Source organism: Camellia sinensis, chromosome 4, assembly GCF_055761805.1.
Source record: "Camellia sinensis isolate YWXY chromosome 4, ASM5576180v1, whole genome shotgun sequence".
NCBI classification, from domain to species: domain Eukaryota; kingdom Viridiplantae; phylum Streptophyta; class Magnoliopsida; order Ericales; family Theaceae; genus Camellia; species Camellia sinensis.
Window position 1 is genome coordinate 151,509,274 of NC_138964.1, and position 19,595 is coordinate 151,528,868.

The 19,595-nt window shown below is 35.0% G+C and overlaps 1 protein-coding gene across 1 annotated transcript; it reads left to right on the top strand.

Moving 5' to 3' along the window:
- The first annotated feature begins 15,647 nt into the window (after positions 1-15,647).
- LOC114258411 (formin-like protein 8) lies at positions 15,648-18,715 on the top strand. The gene is made up of 2 exons (XM_028198370.2): positions 15,648-16,709; positions 17,159-18,715. The coding sequence occupies exons 1-2, from the start codon at positions 15,844-15,846 to the stop codon at positions 18,477-18,479; spliced, it is 2,187 nt and encodes a 728-aa protein (XP_028054171.2). The 5' UTR covers positions 15,648-15,843; the 3' UTR covers positions 18,480-18,715.
- Positions 18,716-19,595: the final 880 nt, after the last annotated feature.

Consider the following 19,595-nt stretch of genomic DNA (forward strand, 5'->3'; position numbering starts at 1 on the left):
TTAGGGTAGTTGTATTGGGACTTGAGAAAGTTCAAATCTACATGAAGGAAGACAACAGTTAGTTTGGTTCAGGGAGTGAAAACCGAAGTAAAGAAAAGCATGCAATGAAGCCGAGGTAACCCTACCTGCTACACCCTTGTTCTAATTTATTCTGTGGCTAGGGATCTGGGCTTGTTGGTCCTCAAAATTCCTAGATACCCAGAAGAAATCATCATCATTCACGTCTTTATCCGGGGTATTCCTTATTATTTTTTCACGCCGGCGCCTTATTCTTAAATAGTAAACCCAGCCATCTTCGGCTGATCCTATGGAGTATTGATAGAAGAGCTCGGCTAGACCGCGATTAAGGCCAGCCCGGCGGTTTAGCTCGGCAATGCCGTTTATTATGCGACAAGAATTGGTGGAAAGTTGGGTAGGGCAGAGCTTGGTTTGTCTAAGAAATTCACAAAGAAGAGGTTGCACAGGGAATCGCAGACCGCACTCTACGATGGAAATAACGTTAAAAGGGACAAAGCATTGTTTTCCCCAGGGGACGGTGTCTAGTTCGGCTAGTGAAAGGTGGACATCATTCGGAATTTGGTAGTCCTTACGGAATTCGGCTATGGTTCCTGGTGAGTTTACTAAAAACCTATATTTACCCATTGATTATTACATTATCAATAAATTAGCTGAAGGATTAGCTCGGTCAAGAAAAGGCGCCTAGTAGCTCGGTTGAGCAATCAGAGGAGTGTCTGGCCAACCTAAGTCTGCAAAGCAAAAAAGAAAGGTGTTAAGCACTGATCATTGCACCGTGCTACAAAAAACAAGGGCAAGATAAATGAAGTCCTAGCTCGGCTACGCAAGATGCTATCAGTTTTTAGCTCGGTTTGAGCAAGGGGCTTTTTAGCACGGTTGAGCCTTTGGGGCAGCATTCTTAGTTCGGTTTGTACTAAGGAAGTTGGTTTAGCCCCAAGTTGTAGCTCGGTCGGAGGTTAAGGCTTTCTAAGTACGGTATTGCGCAAACCTAGTACGGTTTGATTGCTCGGTTAGATGAAGCTAAAGGTACCTAACCTATGGAATACAAGTATAGTGTGGAGTTATAGTTCGGTTGTTAGGTGCAGCTAGGCATGCAACCGAGGCAAACAAATTTTTAGTTCGGTTGAAATGTAATTTTGGATCAAAATCAGTGTTTCTCAGATCATTCGAGATTCTGCTACATGGATCTTTCCCAGAAAAATAGAAGCAAAAATGGAATGTGTTTTGCAAAAAACATAAAAATACGCATATTATGTGTTGCAAACAAGTGTGAAATCAACAAAAAATCAGTTTGAGCAAACATACCAGTTCAAGGCGAGGGTACTAAAGATGAAAGTAATGGTAGCAGAAAACACGAACTCAGCAAAATGCAGGGTCAAGCAGGAATGGAGACTCAGAGAGAGAGAAGAAGGTGAATAGTACGAGTAAATGATTCAAAAGGTAGGGTTTTGGTGAAAAGCTCAAGTTTTGGGCGGGACTATTCAAATATCGCGAGGTACGAGGGCGGCGTGACAGCTACACTAGGCCAATAAGGGTGTGCCACGTGTCCTTGGAATAAAAAGCGGTTCAGTTACAAAGATTGAAGAGACGTTTTTTGACCGAGCATATTGAAGTAGCCCGGTGTGAGTTTAGCTTGCTTAGAAGGCTGAAGTTTCTAGCTTGGTTGGAAGGCTAAGGTTTTTTAGCTCGGTTGACAAGCTAAAGCTTTTAGCTCGGCTGGTGACAGGTAATCCCTATCATGCTGCGCAGATGGAATTAAGGGGCAATTGAGAGGGTAATTTATGTGGAAATTTGACCGAGCTAGGTGATGGGTCGTTCTATGGGCTACAGTGAGAAGGACTGAGTAAAAGGGCCTGATAGTTAGCCCGGTCCCAGAGAACCTTGCAGTTAGCCCGATCCCAGAGAACCTTGCAGTTAGCTCGGTCACCACGGTTGGTACGGTGGCAGTTAGCTCGGTCAAACCATCTTGAGCCAAGGTATTGTTGGCTTCTGCTTAGGACCTTGCTGTTAGATAGCTCGGTCCAAGCTCATTGTGGATAGCACGGTTTCAGACAACCCAGTTGGAATATGTCAACCGAGGTACACGCGCAGTGAAAGGAAGAACCGAGCTAGTTGGAGCTCGGTCTAGTCTGCGGCTTTAGCGTGGCCATGTTGTCTCGGTCGTATTGACATCCAACCATGGTAAAACCATCTCACTTGGTTTAAGAAGTGAGGGGGGTGTTGAAGGATAAGCATTATCTTTCAGGAATGTGATTCCTAGGAGGACTCTACATAAAGGTGTAAGAGTCCTACTAGAATTGTGCCACACGGAACCTATAAAAGCTCATAACATCACCTATGGAGAGGTAACACAACTTTGATTCTCGAATACACAAAGCTTTTGTCTATTTGTCTATTTTGCTGACTTAGGCATCAGAGAGGTATCCGGCACACACCCGCTGACTAGCTCACGTTTGTGTTTTCAGGGAATAAAACGACGACATTTGGAGGAGGGCGGACTTGATCAACATGATTATACGAGAAGATTATTTCTTACTCGTACATATCGTTTCAACTACTACATCGCTTCAACTCTTGCATATTTATTTATTCGAACCATCTAAAACATTAAGTTTAGGAGGAAAATCGTATGCTCTTGTTTGTGTCGATGATTATACTAGATATACATGGGTATTATTTTTAGCACATAAAAATGAAACTTTTTATAATTTCTTTAGACTTTGTAAAAGAATTCAAAATGAAAAAAATCTTAATAAGTGATCGTGGTAGAGAATTTGAAAATGATGATTTTATTATGTTTTGTGATGAGTTTGGAATTGATCATAATTTTTCTGCCTCTAGAACTCCTCAACAAAATGGTGTGGTTGAAAGAAAAAATAGAACTCTTGAAGAAATGGCCTGTACTATGCTTTATGAAAATAACTTGCCTAAATATTTTTGGGCGGAAGCTGTTGACACTGCATGCTATGTTGTAAACCGAGCTATGATTAGACCTATTCTTAAGAAAACCCCTTATGAAATTTGAAAAGGTAAAAAACCTAATATTAGTCATTTGCGTGCATTTGGTTGTAAATGCTTTATATTGAATAACAATAAAGTAGCTTAGGAAAATCTGATGCTAAATCGGATGAAGTTATATTTCTTGGTTATTCAATTTCTAGTAAAGTTTATAGAGTATTCAACAAAAGAATTCTACTTGTTAAAGAATCTATACATGTTGCTTTTGATGAATCTAACAACATTATTTCCAAGAATCTTATAGGTAATGATATTGTAAAAAATCAACCAAACATGTAGAGCATTTACATAAAAAAAATGAAGAAAATCCATTACGTGAACATGAAGAAGAAATGACAATGGAGAAACTTCAAAAAATATATGCTCTTCCAGAAAACAACTCAAATCTACCAAAAAGAATGGAAGTATGCTCGTGGTCACCCTCAAAGACCTTATCATAGGTGATGCGGCAGAAGGTAAAAAAACTCGTTCCTCTATTAAAAATATTTGTGGTAACTTAGCGTTTGTTTCACAAATTGAACCAAAATCGTTTTTAGAAGTTGAAAATGGTGAAAACTGGATTTTAGCAATGCAAGAAGAATTAAATCAATTTGAAAGGAATGAAGTTTGGTTTTTGACCCCTCGACCTAAGGATCATCCCATTATTGGTACAAAATGGGTTTTTTCGAAATAAAATGAATGAATCTGGAGTTGTTACTAGATATAAAGCTAGAATAGTAGCTCAAGGTTATAATCAAGAATTGGGTATTGATTTTGATGAAACTTTTGCACCAGTTGCTAGACTTGAAACTATTAGAATGTTACTTGCTTTTGCATGTTTTAAAGATTTTAAATTATATCAAATGGATGTTAAAAGTGCTTTTTTAAATGGGTACATTTCGGAGGAAGTTTATTTTGAACAACCTCCCGATTTTGAAAATCATAAATACCCATATCATATTTTCAAACTTTCAAAAGTCTTATATGGCTTAAAACAAGCTCCTAAAGCATGTATGAAAGATTGAGTAATTTTCTACTTAAAAAAGGCTTTTCTAGAGGAAAAATTGATGCAACTCTTTTTATAAAGACCAAAAAAGAGGATATGCTAATTGTTCAAATTTATGTTGATGATATCATTTTCGGTGCTACTAATGAAAATTTGTGCAAAGAGTTTGCTAAAGATATACAGGGTGAATTCGAAATGAGTATGATAGGGGAGTTAAATTACTTCCTCGGTCTAGAAATTAAACAAACTAAGGACGGGATCCATTTAAATCAAACAAAATATATCAAGGATCTTCTTAAAGGGTTTGAAATGGAATCATCAAAGCCTGTAGCAACTCCAATAAGCACATCAATAAAAATTGACAAAGATAAGCAAGGTAAATCAGTAGATGAAAAGAAATATTGAGGTATGATGGGTTCTTTACTCTATCTTACTTCTAGTAGACCCAATATAATGTTTAGTGTTTGTATGTGTGCACATTTTCAATCCGCATCTAAAGAGTCACACATCACCGCAGTCAAACGTATTTTCAGATATCTTGTTGGCACTCCAAATTTGGGACTATGGTATCCTAAGGGAAGTACCATTGAACTTTTTTGGTTACTCAGATGCCAACTTTGCGGGATGTAGACTTGATCGAAAAAGCATAAATGGTACTTGTCACTTTCTTGGACACTCACTCACTTCTTAGTTTTGCAAAAAACAAAATTCAATGGCTCTATTAACTGCTAAAACAAAATACATTGCCGCCGCTGGGTGTTGTGCACAATTGCTTTAGATGAAACAACAACTTCAAGATTTTGGACTTCACTATGATCATATTCCTATAAAATGTGACAACACAAGTGCCATTAACCTTTCAAAAAATCCTATTCAGCACTCACGCACTAAACACATTGAAATAAGGCATCATTTTCTTAGAGATCATGTACTCAAAGGTGATATTGAACTAGAATTTGTGCCTACAAATCGTCAATTAGCTAACATATTTACCAAGCCTCTTAATAAAGAACAATTTTGTTATATTAGAACTGAATTTGGTATGATGAATACTCCTATATGATGTTTTTTTTAAACATAAATAAATAAAATTAAAATTAAAAATTATATATTTTTTATATATTCTCCCTCTCTCTCTTTCTCTCTCTCTCTTACTCTGATTCTCTTTCTCTCTTTTTCTCTCGTTCTCTTGTTCTCTCTTTCTTCCTTTCGTCCTCATATACCATTTTCATTCTCACCATCGTCCATCACTAGCTCCACCATCCACAACATCATCCATCACCTTCATCATTACTATCATCCACCCAAATTCCTCACCAACCTACCAAGATCCATCATTGCTCTACACAAAACTTCCATCATCGATCTTCAACATCATTTCCGATTCATCAAGATCAATTACCGATCCGTCAAGATCCGTTATTGATCCACCAAGATCCATCACCAATGTACAAAAATTCATCACTGATCTACAAACATTCATCCCTGATCTTCTCTATTCTTTCCGATTATCAACGTCATCGCCGATCAACATGTTAAAATTATTTTTGCACTGTGTTATATTTTTTATCTTGTTATATGTGCTCCAAACTCTCTTGGATTTAATAATGATTACTTCTACCTTGTCTAAAGAAATTATTTTTATTTGTATTTTCTCTTTTTATGCTAGTGCACTTGGTGTAGTTGTTTATAGCCGGATCTTAATGGCCCTTGGTATCATAAATTGGTAATCTGTTTCTTCTAATATATGTAATTTTTAGTGCATTAATTTAGGGGGAGACTCATATTATGTAATATTTTGAGATTAAAACAATTATTAAAAAAAAATGGGGGGGGGGGGACACAATCTTTAAGGGCGTTTGTATATTCTATGCATAATTTTAAGAGAAGTATATATAATTTTTTTTAACTCTTTATCTACACCAACAATTTTTTTCCAAAGAGAAATGCTTGCAATTTTATTTCAGAATGAGAAAATATTACTCAATTACATGTAACTTTTCAGAAGGCTTCACAGATTTTTTGTGTTTCACTTCCCTGAACAACTTTTCATGAGCCTCTTTTACATGCCTCTCTCTATTTTCGACTTCTGTGAGTCTTGGCATTATAACCGTTGCATAATATTGCATTGCATTCTCCAACTGCTAATTTTTTCTTTCTAGCTCTCTCTTCTCCTGACGAATATTAGCCAGTTGTTTTAATAAGCACACATCGTCTCTCCATTGCTGATTTTCTTGTATTCTTGCTTGTAGTCATTGCGCCATATTGGAAACCGCAATCAGAGCCATAGTGTTATTAATAGCATCGATATCATTTCTATTACCGACAACACTAGGACACTCATTTACAGGAATAGCATGTGACTGCACTAGTGGTAACCTCTCATTTGCCTGCCTTACAGGCACCTCATGCATGTCAGAACCATTGATGGCTAAGATAAGGAATGACATGATTACATAAGAAGGTAAAACAAATTTTTGTCTAAAAACACTTGACAATTTTGTATCTCTGCCTATCATCTTTGTCACTTTTTATATACTCCATCGATCCAATACTCGATGCATATCTGTTCAAATCTCTTGTTTGTCAGCATTTTGGACGCCGGAGATGCTCCAATATCCTTACAATGATCCCGACAAGACATAAGGACCATTCTTATATTTTTGGCATCTCAGATTATTTTATCAAATGTGTTTGTTTCCTATCTCCATCTTTTATTTTGATGATGTCAAAGGGATAGAAAAAATATGATTTTGAATTGCTATGCATGCATGTGCTTTAATTATATGTTGCAAAGTTATCAAATATTTTATTGATTTTAATTTTGTGTCAAATACATACTTGTATTGCCATCATCAAAAAATGGGAGATTGTTAATCATATATGTTTAATTTTGATGATGTCAACAATATTATTTGAAAATTTTAGATTTTTTTTAATATACATATTATATATTATTTGACACAAAATATTAGCTGTTTAAAATATATATTGTATGATTCATTTGTTAAATATTATTTAAATAAAAATATTTTTGAAAACTTTACTATTCACTTTTTGAAAAATTAGGCTGATCACTATTCATCTTTTGACAAATTTGATATTGATTGGTTGCATTGTTTTGATAAATTTGACATTGATGAGTTATCTTCTTTTGACAAAAGTGATATATCCACATGGAGTGGTAGGTTATGTTTAGTTAAAAATCTCTACAACATGTATAGAAATTTAAAAAGGGTATATATGTTTAGATCTATTATAAATATTACTTAAAGAGATTTTACTGTGTATGCAAATATTTGATTAGAATATTATATATAATGCATATAATATAAATAGAATACATCACGTGAGCAATTAAACTTTTTACACTACTTTGATTATATCATGTCACATACACACACACACATATATATATTATAATAAAAAAAAGAAAGAAAAAGATAGAGCAAAACATTTCATATCCTGAATTCAAAGTTGTGAATATTATATTATAATGGTCAAGTTACCTACAAGAGAAAAAAAAAAAAAAAAAAAAAAAAAAACGGTGGCTCCATGTTTGAAAAAAAGGAAAAAGATAGTTTTACTTTTAATCATTACCTTTTGCTGTCTATTTGAAATCAAAGAGTACCACGAGCATCTGTTCTGTCAAGAGGAGCATCTCATCTCTCAACGGATATATTTTTGTGTATAAATAAAAATGTTTTGTGTGAAGAAAAATGAAGAACTTGAAGAGAAAAATCTATGTGCTCTAAAATTTTGAGCGTATTATATTATACTCTTTTACTTTCAGATAAAAGTGTAGTATTTGTTCTTACACTTTCATATTTACTTTTTGTGAGAGAATTATTATAAAAGAGGGTTGAGTACCTCTTATCATTATTTATTATTTTGTGAAGGAATTTTGTAAGAGTAAGGAATTTATTGTTGAGTGAGACTCAATAGATAAAAATAAGACTTATGCAAAATCCACAGGCTTGGTGAAACCTTGGTGGTGTATTGATTCATTTTGATAGTAAAGAAATTCTCGAGAAGGTTCCTTGGGGAGTGGACGTAGGCCCGGCATGCCGAACTACTGTAAATCTCTGTGTTTGATTTTCTCTTCCTATCTCTCTTACTTTATATTGATAATTATTGTTATGTTTTTTATTTGTTAAAATTCTAAATATTGTGTTTATTATTTTTTTTTAACATTGTAAAATTTTTTAATAATCCAATTCACCCTCCTCTTGGGTTGCTTACTTGGGGTAACAAACAAACAAACAAAAAAGATCTCATAAACAACTTGGAAAAATGTGTGAAGGAGAAGGATCGGTTGAAAAATGAATTTTTAGAGGCTCAAGCAAAGATCGACATCCTAAAAAATGAAAAGGGCATTTTGATCGATAAACTCTCCACTTACAAAAATGAGAGAGATTTTTTCCTTGGCACACATGATGAACTTAAGAAGAAAAATGATCTTCTTAAGAAGAAGTTGAAATTTGTGCCATTGAAGAAAAATGTGCAAAAAGGAACCTGAACTGATCGGTGCCAATGCCATGGCCGAAGTGTTAACTTCCAACATTACAAGCACCCAAGAGGAAAAAGGCCATGACAAGGCAAAAGGTACAAATTCTTCAACTTCTAGTTTTTTGCATGAAAATATTTTGAAGAAGAAATTTACACTTATTTGTCATCATTGTGGAACTGTTGGTCACATTAGGCCTAGATGCTTGAATTTGTATAAGGTTAATCATGACAGGGATGGAGTTGTTCCTCGACAAGCTCAAAGGCCACAACATGTGAACAAGTGGAACATCCAATGAGGTAAGTCGCCCACAAAATATCCAAAGGATGGTAAGCCTGTTTTTTGATGTGATTTTTGTGGTAAAATAGGTCATCTTTGTTCTTATTGTTATTTGCTTAATGGTCACATACCATACAAAGGCGATACGTTTTTAGATGCTTCTAAGAATTTTGCACAACCCTTGTTGCCCAACAAAAATGTAAAATGTCAAAAAGATTTTCAAAATTTTGTGAACTTTCCCAACAATTGTGTTGAACCTCCTTGTGTCAAAACTAAAGTTGTTTGGGTAAGGAAAAATGATTTGAGATGGAGGGTTTCTTGTTTTTTTGTTGTAAACATATTTTTTCTGAGTTCTTTGAAAAAAGAAAAAAAAAAGTTGGAAAACTTATATGTAGGTCCTAATAGGTGAACTTATTGTCTAATAGGCCTTGTGAGAATTAATGATTTTTTTTATCAAACACTATTAAAAAAACGTCACTAATTGTTAATTTTCAATGATAGTTTGAAAATTGTCACAAAAAAATGTCACTAATTATAAGTTTTAGCAACAGTTTAAAAAATCATCACAAAACAAATTTGTAACTTTCAGCAACAGTTTGAAGAATTTGTCACAGAACAACGTCACTAGTTGTGAGTTTTAGTGACAACAATTTATAAGAATCGTGACAAAAAAAGTCACTAATAGTCAATTTTTTTTTAGCGACATATGTAAAAATTCGTCATAAAAAATTATTTTTAACGATGATTTTACTATGACTTATTTTCAATAGAACTTGATGGGAATTAAGTTCAATTATTAGGACCTATTGGTAGTTTTCCCTATTTTTCATTTTGGTGTCATGTCTTGTGAGTCTTTTGTTTGTTCTAGAGTTTCTCCCACAAACAGAATTTTGTTTCTTCTAGATTGCTTGTCTTAGAATTGTTTTTTGGGAAATCATTTATAAAAAAAAATTGTTGGTCAAATGAATTTTTCTATCTATACTCACTCTTCAAAAACTTTGTTTTATTTTACATGACATGTACAGATTGTGTAATTCTCACATCGCTTTGATTACTTGAGGATTGATGAATATGATCTCATTGCGTATACTTTTTTAGGAGGATTAAATGTTTCAGTCCTGTTACAGAGCCCTAATAATTCATGCTCGAATGTGGCTCAAAACCCAAAACGACGTCGTTTTGGGTTTTATTTTATTTTATTTTTTTTCGCAGGAAGAAGAAGAAAGAAGAAGAACAAGAGAAGAAGAAGAAGAAGAGCAGAACCAAAAGAAGAAGAAGAAGAAGAAGAAGAAGAAGAAGAAGAAGAAGAAGAAGAGAAAGAAAAGAAGAAAAGAGGAGAGGAACAAACCCAGCAAAACCCAGCAAAATCAAAACCCAAAACAAAAACAAAAACAAACCCAGAAAAACCAGAGAGAGAGAGAGAGATCAAACCAAAATCCAAAATCCAAAATCAAACCCAAATCCAGATGATCAATCCATTGATTTCAGACGATTACCCTCTTTTTTTTTCTCTCTTTGAAGATGAACACACAGAGGGGAAAGAATCTGCAGATTTTTTTTGTTCTTGATGTGAAAGAATCTGTAGATTTTTTTTTTTGTTCTTGACGTTGATCAACAACATGAACATCTTCATCAACATCCATTTTGATGATGAACAAGATCTATAGACCCAACGAGTTCAGAAAAATCTGCAGAAAAACGCAAAAAAAAAAAAAAAAAACATCAAAACGAATGTTGATGAAAAAAATTTGCAGAAAAAAAAAATCTGAACATCAACATCATACATTCATCAACAGCAAAAAAAAAATAAAATTAAATTAAAATTGTCGAATCCAGATCCACAAATCCAAATCTACAAATCTGTTCATCAACAAATCATCAATCCAGATCCACTAGAAAAGAAAGAAAGAAAAAAAAAAAAGTAGAGAGAGTAGAGGCGGTCTGCTTCCATGTCTTCCTCCTCCTCCTTCATCACTGTCTTCTCCCTTCCTCTTCTTCTTCTCTCTTTTCTCTCTGTCTCTGCGTTCAAATGCAAGAAAAAGCAAAAAATAAAAAATAAAAAAAAATAAACCCAAAACGACGTCGTTTTGGATTTCGAGCCAATTTGAGCCAACAGTATTTCGGGCCCTTAAACATTTTTGTAAATGTTTATCCATCGCTAATGAGAAATCCTGAACAATATGTTAATTTTTGGGCCTTAACTCTTGCCGATTGACCTTTACTGAGTACTCACAAGTATGATGATGAGAGTTGAGCTGAAAAATATTTTGTTGTTTTTTGTGCTATGCTCAAGGAAATGGTTATATGTAAGAGTGTGTTATAGCTGCAATTTTTCAAAAGATAAAATTTATAATTTTTGGATTCAGCTACCGCTCTTAGCAGTGTGAAAGCCTTTTTCAAATTGTTGTTGAGATGAAAATAAATAAATTTGAACAAGAAAGGAGGTTATGGAAGATTGAATAAATACTCTATCTCAAATCATCTTTTGTAAACTCGAGGTTTAACTTCCAAAAGAGTGGCACAATTGTTTGTGCAAAAATGTTCAAATTTGATCTCTACTTGACGTTATTAAACATGGTATTCTCTCATTTCACACAACACACTGCCTTAGTATGAGATTTGTGGGCATCTTTTATCCAATAGTTTTGAAGTGAGTGTCTCTTTACACTTGCTGAACATTTTTAGTTTTGATAAAACTATGTTTTTCAATTGAGTACAAATGTTTTGATCAAAAATCTGTTATTATGTGTTTTTGTTTTGCGTTTTTCCCTTATCAATTTTGGACAAAAAGGGGAGAAAACTTGGCCTTATGTTTAGGGGGAGTATTTTGTTTAGGGGGAGAGTGTGTGTGGCGTTTGTATAGGGGAGTATTTTGTGTTTTGTCATAGAATTACCAAAGGAGGAGATTGTTAGGATTTTCAATCTTAATTCTGTGCATTGTAATGCAAGTTGGCAATCCCGTTCCAAAGACAAAATCATGATTTTCTGTTTATTCATTTTTGTCTCATTTGTTTGAATCAATGTTCAAATCAAAAGATCTTGTGCAGGAAAGGTTTATGAAGTTTTGTCCCAAACATTACACAAATTATTAAATTCTTTAGGATGAAAATCCTAACACAAGTTCTCTAGGTATTTTGCTTGAGGGGGAGAGTTTGTGTTGCATGAGTATTTTGCTTATGCAGTTAAGAGCATTACAAAAAAATGTCACTACAAAGTTCACTGTCAAAAACAAATTTTCTCTTACAAAAATAAATCTCTCAAAAAGCTCTCTACAAAAATGTATCTCACAATATAGGAAATATTTAGAAGAGTTTCGGCAAGAGCACTTAGAAAATTATCTAAGAGAGATACCAAACATTTCAACTGAGCTTGCTTTAAATATGCCTGGGCCAACAGTACCTCGCGACCGTGGTCCTTGAGGTAGCGAGCGCACCACATCCTTTGCGGGGTGCAGACAAAACTTCTAAGAACTGAATTTTCGAAGTACCACGGTCACGGGCACAATGCGTATTATCACAAGCACAAATAAGCATGCATGTATAGCCATTTGTAGAAGACTTTTTCTTTCACAATTTTCACAATTTCGGCCATCTCCATGTGATGCCGCGTTATTCCACAGACAATAAGGCCACTTTTAGGCTAGAAAGAAAAGAGATGTTTAACGAAAAGTCTCGCGTTCTACTTTTCAATCAATAAATATCAAGTGTAAACACCACATGAATTTGCTTTGAAGCAAACAATAAATAAATTCTCCTATAAATGAGTACATCTCCCAATGTAATCATCATTTAATTGGAGCCACCTATAACTTTGATTTTGTCGAGCATCTCCAATGCACTAGGCATATAATACTTGTTAGTTAAAATGCCTAGTGTGATTCACTTTTTTCAATTCCAATGCACTAGGCATATGATTAGGCATTTTGCCTCAACTCATATTCACTAGCTACATGTAGCTAGCCTTCAACGCTAGGCAAAATGTATTCATTCATTAGGATCATTTCCCTCCATCTTTGTTGTTGACGTGTCATTCTATAAAATTAATAGTATTTGGATAAATAGCTAAAATAAAGAGCATGGTTGGAGTAAAAACATAAAACAATTGATAGGCAAAATAAAATATATACTTTATAGTAATATTCAGATAGGTAAAATGCCTACTACCGTTGGAGATCCCGTTCAACACTATGGAATTTGTCCTCTTCACTCCCTCATTTTGAGTACTCCTAAATAAAATTTAATGCTTCAAATTCTTTAGTAATTAATTACATAACCACCTCTAGTAGGTCCTACTCCCTTTCTTTTAAAGTTGTATACTCCTATTAACTACATTTCTATTGTTGAATTAAATCATATCCCAGTATAATCAATTCTATCCATATCCCAACAAAATTTTTCTTTTCTTTTCATGCATTGATTTAGATTAGATCATGGTTCAAGGCAATTTTTTTAGAAAATTTTTGATTCGCTTAAAAAATCTCTCTTAATTTGACTCACAAATTGATCATATGACGAGTCAATTTTTTGTTTGTCCCTCACTACGCTATTATGCATAAATTATGAAATTTTTTATTTTTAATTTTTAATATTTCTCAAAAAGTTTACAATGATCTCGAACAATTCAAACCAAATATGGGATAAACTCAGGCAAAGGCTCAAAGTTAAGCAAGTTAGTTTGGACTAAAAGTCAAGCACGAGTAATGCTTACCAAAACCCTCAAAGATTTGAACTGAGACTCTCAATCCAACTGAACTCATCCAACTTACAACCTACCTTAAATAATATAACCTCAAGGTATATTATTATTAAACAGATTAGGTCATTTCTTAAAAATAATAGGATTACCTTTCCCAAACCATATTGGAATATCTACATGATTCTAACTTCAATTGTCATTCCTATCTTAAAAAAAAAAAAAAAATAAATAAAAAAACACCTTCAATTGACATCATATCAATAATAATAATAATAATAATAATAATAATAATTTTAAAAAAGCATTATCTTGTTCTGACATCAAAGGCTGGCCACCAACCAGCCTCTTAAAACCTGGATTGACGAAGAGGGTACCACTTCTTTGATAAGTCTGTAACTCAAACAAAATTCAATAAACAATTAAAATTACAAAATTCAATAAACAATTAAAACAAAAACACATGTTGCCAAAAAAATAAACTGGAAAGTCTTGCCAACAGCATAAGCTTGCTTAACAAACTACCTACACACACACTCACACCCACATGTACTCCAATGAAAATGCTAATTTTTACTCCGAAATTTAGAAGCTCAGTCTACATATCAAAATTAGGCACCATCTTTAGCTTAATTAAGATTTTAAAAAAATTGCAGCATTCAACAATAAAATTTTAAAAATATTTTCTTATTGGGTCTTAGTTAACGGACTAACTATCCTAATAATTGAGCCATATTTGTGAAAATAAAGTGTACCGTGTAAATTTAAAATTGGTAGAATGTGAGCACCACACTCACTATGATTGTTGTCCATACACTTTTCTGGGCAATTTTTCCAAGTACGCAGAATTATTGAAACTCTAAAACTAGGATTATAAAAACAAAAAACCAGAATTAACTGTTCCTACAAGAACCTGATTAAAAAATGAGGTGGGAATTGATTGATCTGATCAGCTCCTTCCTCTGTGGTTGAATTTCAGCTCATTGGCGAGTCTCTGGTGGGTGACCTGCAAAAACATTTCTTGATCATTGTAATATCCAACTTTTTTTTATATTTCTTACAAGTCACTGCACATAGTAACAACTGGTTATTATTTATACAAAGATAGTGAAACACCAGTAGCAGCTATTACCTTCTCCAGCTCAATGCTGGCCATAGAACACTAATTACACCGACAGTCCTTAAACTATCCTTTTGTTACACTTTGGCCCTTAATTTTAATTTTATCAGTTGATCATTAAACTACGAAATGTGAGTTTAAATGATCACAAACAATCACCTGTCCAAATTGATTAACGAGAGCTGGAGTAATTTTGAAAGTGTCAATGAAATCTCAATGAAATCAAAACAACCAAATACACATGATTTATAAAGTACACATTTTGTTGCATTTTTGTCTCCAAAATATGCGCTTTTAGTCCTCAATCTTTTAATTTTGTTGTATAGTTGTATATGTTTTGTATTCGCAGGTTAGGTGACATCAATTCCAAATGACAGTTGGATTTAGAACTGTCACTAATGGTGTGTTTGGTTGAAGGATTTGGGGAGGGATTTGGAAAGGGAAAGGGAAAAGATGTGTGAAACTAGGTGAAATTTAGGCATGTTTTATTCATATTTCACCTACCTTTTCCATTTCCCTTTCCAAATCCCTCCTCAAATCCCTCAACCAAACACAACATAAGTATTATTTTGGATAATTAGGGTACTTGGGTTTTGCCCTAAATAGTCCCAAAGATCAAACACTTCACCAGATTTAAACTTGTGACGTACGTTTCTTGAGACGCGCCTCTTGTTGTTAAACTAGCATTAAATTGGTAATAACAATGGACAAAGATGCAAATTATTGAAATATATGACCAAACATTATATAATAATATAGAAATATCAACATGTCACAGCAATAACAAATTACAATAAACAAATACAGAAATGTCACTACCATAGTTATTGTGATATAATACTCCTAAAGACATCACATTAATACATATTTCGTCCATTACAATGGTACTCAGACTCAGATAGGACATTAGTAAATCCTCGACCCCAACTCTGACCATATACATATTGTAACATTTAAATTATAAAAATGTCAAATTACTAAAGTCTCCCTTGCCTATCTTAATTAAATGTCATTTCAAAAAGACAAAAGTCAGGAAAGAGTTAAACCAAACCAACCAACACTAACAACCTTCTTTGAAACTGTCAGCAATCCAAAGCCCAAAACACCCAAACATATTATATTTGCATTGTTCCGAAAACAGAAAGGCAAGAACAACAAATTTTCTTTCACTTTCTTTCATTTTCTTGGCAGGAAAGAACATTGATTTTCTCTCTCTCTCGGGCACAAATGCCGCAAGATCAGAGAATTGTTAAAGCCGTTGTGGCCACAGCTGCAAGTACTCTACTTATTGCTGGGATCATATTCTTGATAATCTACAAACTAGCCATGGCTCGACATCGGCAAAGAAATAAATTAAATTCAAGTTTTCGTCGAGAAGAGATGGTGGCAAGTCATCAGGAGTACAGGCAACAAAGGGGAACCCTGAAAGGATTGATTGTTGATGAGAACGGGCTGGATGTGCTTTATTTGAGAAAAGTTGAACGAGGACAACTTACGAGTTGTTTCTCTAGAGTTTGGATTAATCCAATGGAAGAAGAGGAAGAAGAAGAAGAAGAGAAGAGGATTGATGCTAGAAGCGATAAATCCAAGAACTCCGAAGGAATTCAGGAAATTCCGTTGCTTCGTGAGCCGTGGAATACAGCTGCTCTTGCCGAAGTGCCAAAACCAGTACTACTGCCACGGTGGCCTCTTCTGCCACAACCTCCTCAGCCTCCTCCTCCACCTCCAACGGGGCCAAGGAAGCACAGCCCACCACCACCACCTCCACCTCCACCTCCACCACCACCACCGCCGCCGCCGCCGCCGCCTCCTCTTAAAAAAGTTCCCACACCACCTCCTATGCCACCGATTTCAGCAAAGAGAAACCCTGCTCCACCACCTAGGGCAGGTGGCTTGGTTTCATCATTGAAACCCCCTCCTGTACCAAGGGGGAAGACAAGCAGCAATAGCAGGGGGGAGGCATCTTCCATCGGAGAAAGCACAAAAGGGACAGGTGATTTCCAGATGAAACTGAAGCCGCTGCACTGGGATAAGGTTGCAGCCAACGCTGATCATTCAATGGTTTGGGATGAGATCAATGATGGATCATTCCGGTAAATTACCCCTGAAATCTCATACATATTACATTCCATTTGTTTTGGTGAAATTACATTCCATTTGTTTTGGTAAATTACATTCCATTTGTTGTGGTGGTGATGGTGGTGGTGGTAGAAGTGAGTGGCAGTGGCGGTGGCGGTGGCGGTATTGGTGGTACGGTGGTGGTTGTGTGGTGGTTTTCATAAGAGCTTAATTTGGAAAATGTTTTCTACTTTTTAAAAGCCAAAAACAATTTCCGGGCAAAAAAAACTTGTTTTTCATGGTATGTAGAAAACATTTGTCATTGACTTTCAGTTTTTGTTATATCAAACGCCAAAAAATGCAAAAACATTTTCTAATTTTTCACTGAAACAAACCGTACGTTATATTTTTATCTACCTACCTTTGATGTCCCCTTGATAATTGACATTTGCATTTTTTGTCTCTGATTTTGCTTTTTTATCAGATTTGATGATGATATGATGGAAGCTCTATTTGGATATACTACTACCAATCAAAAACCCACTGAAAGCAATAAAATCCCAAGCTCAACCACTTCCAACCCCGGTCTGCCAACAAAAAATTTCATCCTCGAGCCTCGGAAATCCCAGAATACAGCTATAGTAGTCAGATCTCTTGCAGTATCTCGCAAAGAAATTCTTGATGCCCTCCTTGACGGCCGAGGCCTTGACTCTGATATCCTCGAAAAACTCACGAAAATTTCCCCAACCCAAGAAGAACAATCCAAAATCCTTCAATTCAATGGCAACCCAACAAAACTCCCCGATGCTGAATCTTTCCTCTATTACATACTGAAAGCTATTCCCTCGGCATTTATCCGTTTCGATGCAATGCTTTTCAGGTCAAACTACGACTCTGAAATCCTGCATCTCAAGGAGTCCCTGCAAACCCTCGAATTAGGTTGCAAGGAATTACGGATTCGTGGAATCTTCTTTAAACTTCTTGAAGCAATTCTCAAAGCTGGTAACCGTATGAATGCTGGAACTGCCAGAGGGAATGCACAAGGCTTCAACCTCAACGCTCTTCGAAAACTGTCCTACGTGAAAAGCACTGATGGTAAGACTACTCTACTTCAATTTGTCGTGGAACAAGTAGCTCGGTCTGAGGGTAAACGTTGTACAATCAACCGAAACCATAGCCTTGGAAGAAGGGGTAATCAAGGTAACAATGATACTGACCTAAATTCTGATAGCATCATAGCCAAGGAAGATAGATACAGAGAGTACTTAATGTTAGGGTTACCCGTGTTAGGAGGCTTAAGTGTTGAATTCTCTAATGTAAAGAAAGCAGCCACCGTAGACTATGATAGTTTCGTTAATATGTCTTCGAAACTCACGGCTCGAGTTGCCGAGATTCGGCAACTTGTGATGAGCTGTGGGAATGGCGAAAGAGGTGGATATGTGAGGGAAATGAAAGGCTTTTTAGAGGAATGCGAGGAAGAGCTTAAAGTGGTTAGGGAGGAACAAACAAGGGTAATGGAGCTAGTGAAGAGAACGACGACATATTACCAAGCAGGAGCTTCCAAGGACAAAGGGGCGCACCCACTGCAATTGTTTGTTATTGTGAAGGATTTTCTTGATATGGTCGATCAAGTTTGTATTGACATCACAAGGAAGGCACAGAAGAGGAATGTGGCAAGTGTAGGATCATCACCGCCACCATCATCGCCCACAGGAACTCCAGTGAGATTCCAAAATTTCCGGTCATATTTTATGTCAGATAAGCCTGAGACAACATCTTCTAGCGAATCAGAGGATGATTTCTGAAGATAGCATGTCAGCAGAATCCAGTAGAAAATTGATTAATGCATAACTCGGTGTGTGTATGTGTGTGTGTGTGTGTGTGCGTGTGTGGTATTATTAAGGTGAAAGAGTACGTTATACTGAAACAGAAAGAGGTTGATGATGCCCGAATTTTTTTCTTCAACTTTTCTTACTAGAAAAAGAAAAAAAGAAAGAAAGAAGTCAATCATTAGAAGTATGAATGAAAACCTATGTTACAAGAATTTTTCTAAATTTGTTAAGTATGTGAACACTGGACACTTGGACAATAGTATCGGATATCTAAGTATCCGTTAAGGTCATTGCTCTTCGTTAACAAACTGTATTTTCTATACCCTAACATCAGAAAGAAAGAAGTTCCTAATTGGGGACTGAGCCTACTGATACCATTAGAGCCCTTACTTGAAATTATGAGCACAAATTAGATTCACTAGTAAATTGGAGGATCCATCAATATAAGAAGAGGTTGAAACAATCCAAAGAATACAACCCATAATTTGTAAGGGTCAGTTTGGATGAATGTGGACTTGAAATGCATGGATTTGACATTTATTTATTTTTTTTGGGTGAATTGTAATTTTTTTTGGGTGAATAATTTGACATTTATTATTCAAGGAGAATAACTCACATTTTAATTTGATAGTTTACCTATGAATTTCAAGATTGAATTAAATAACTTTATCATGATAGATTTGAAATAACTATATAAAAGTAGTTATTTGAAATCATTCTAAGGAATCTTTTCTAGCTACAAGAATCTTACTAAAATACATCTATTTTATCTCAATTTATCTTCTTCTATAATTTTTCTCTCCACCTCTAATAGCACCTCTAATAGCTGACTGTCAAATATTTTTAACCTCAAATCCCTTGACCTGAAAACCACATCCAAGTTTAAATGGAGTTTTGATTCTTGAACGAACCAAAATACAAGAAACTTGCATACATTGTCTCCCTTTGTCATTGTTATATTCTTTTAATTTTTGACTTGGTTGGATGCTCAACATGCATTGCCTAAGCAGCCAAGTTTAAATGGTGCAAAAATATAAGTTTTCATTCTTTATTAGGACTTTATCCGAAAGTGTTGAGGAACTTGACGGA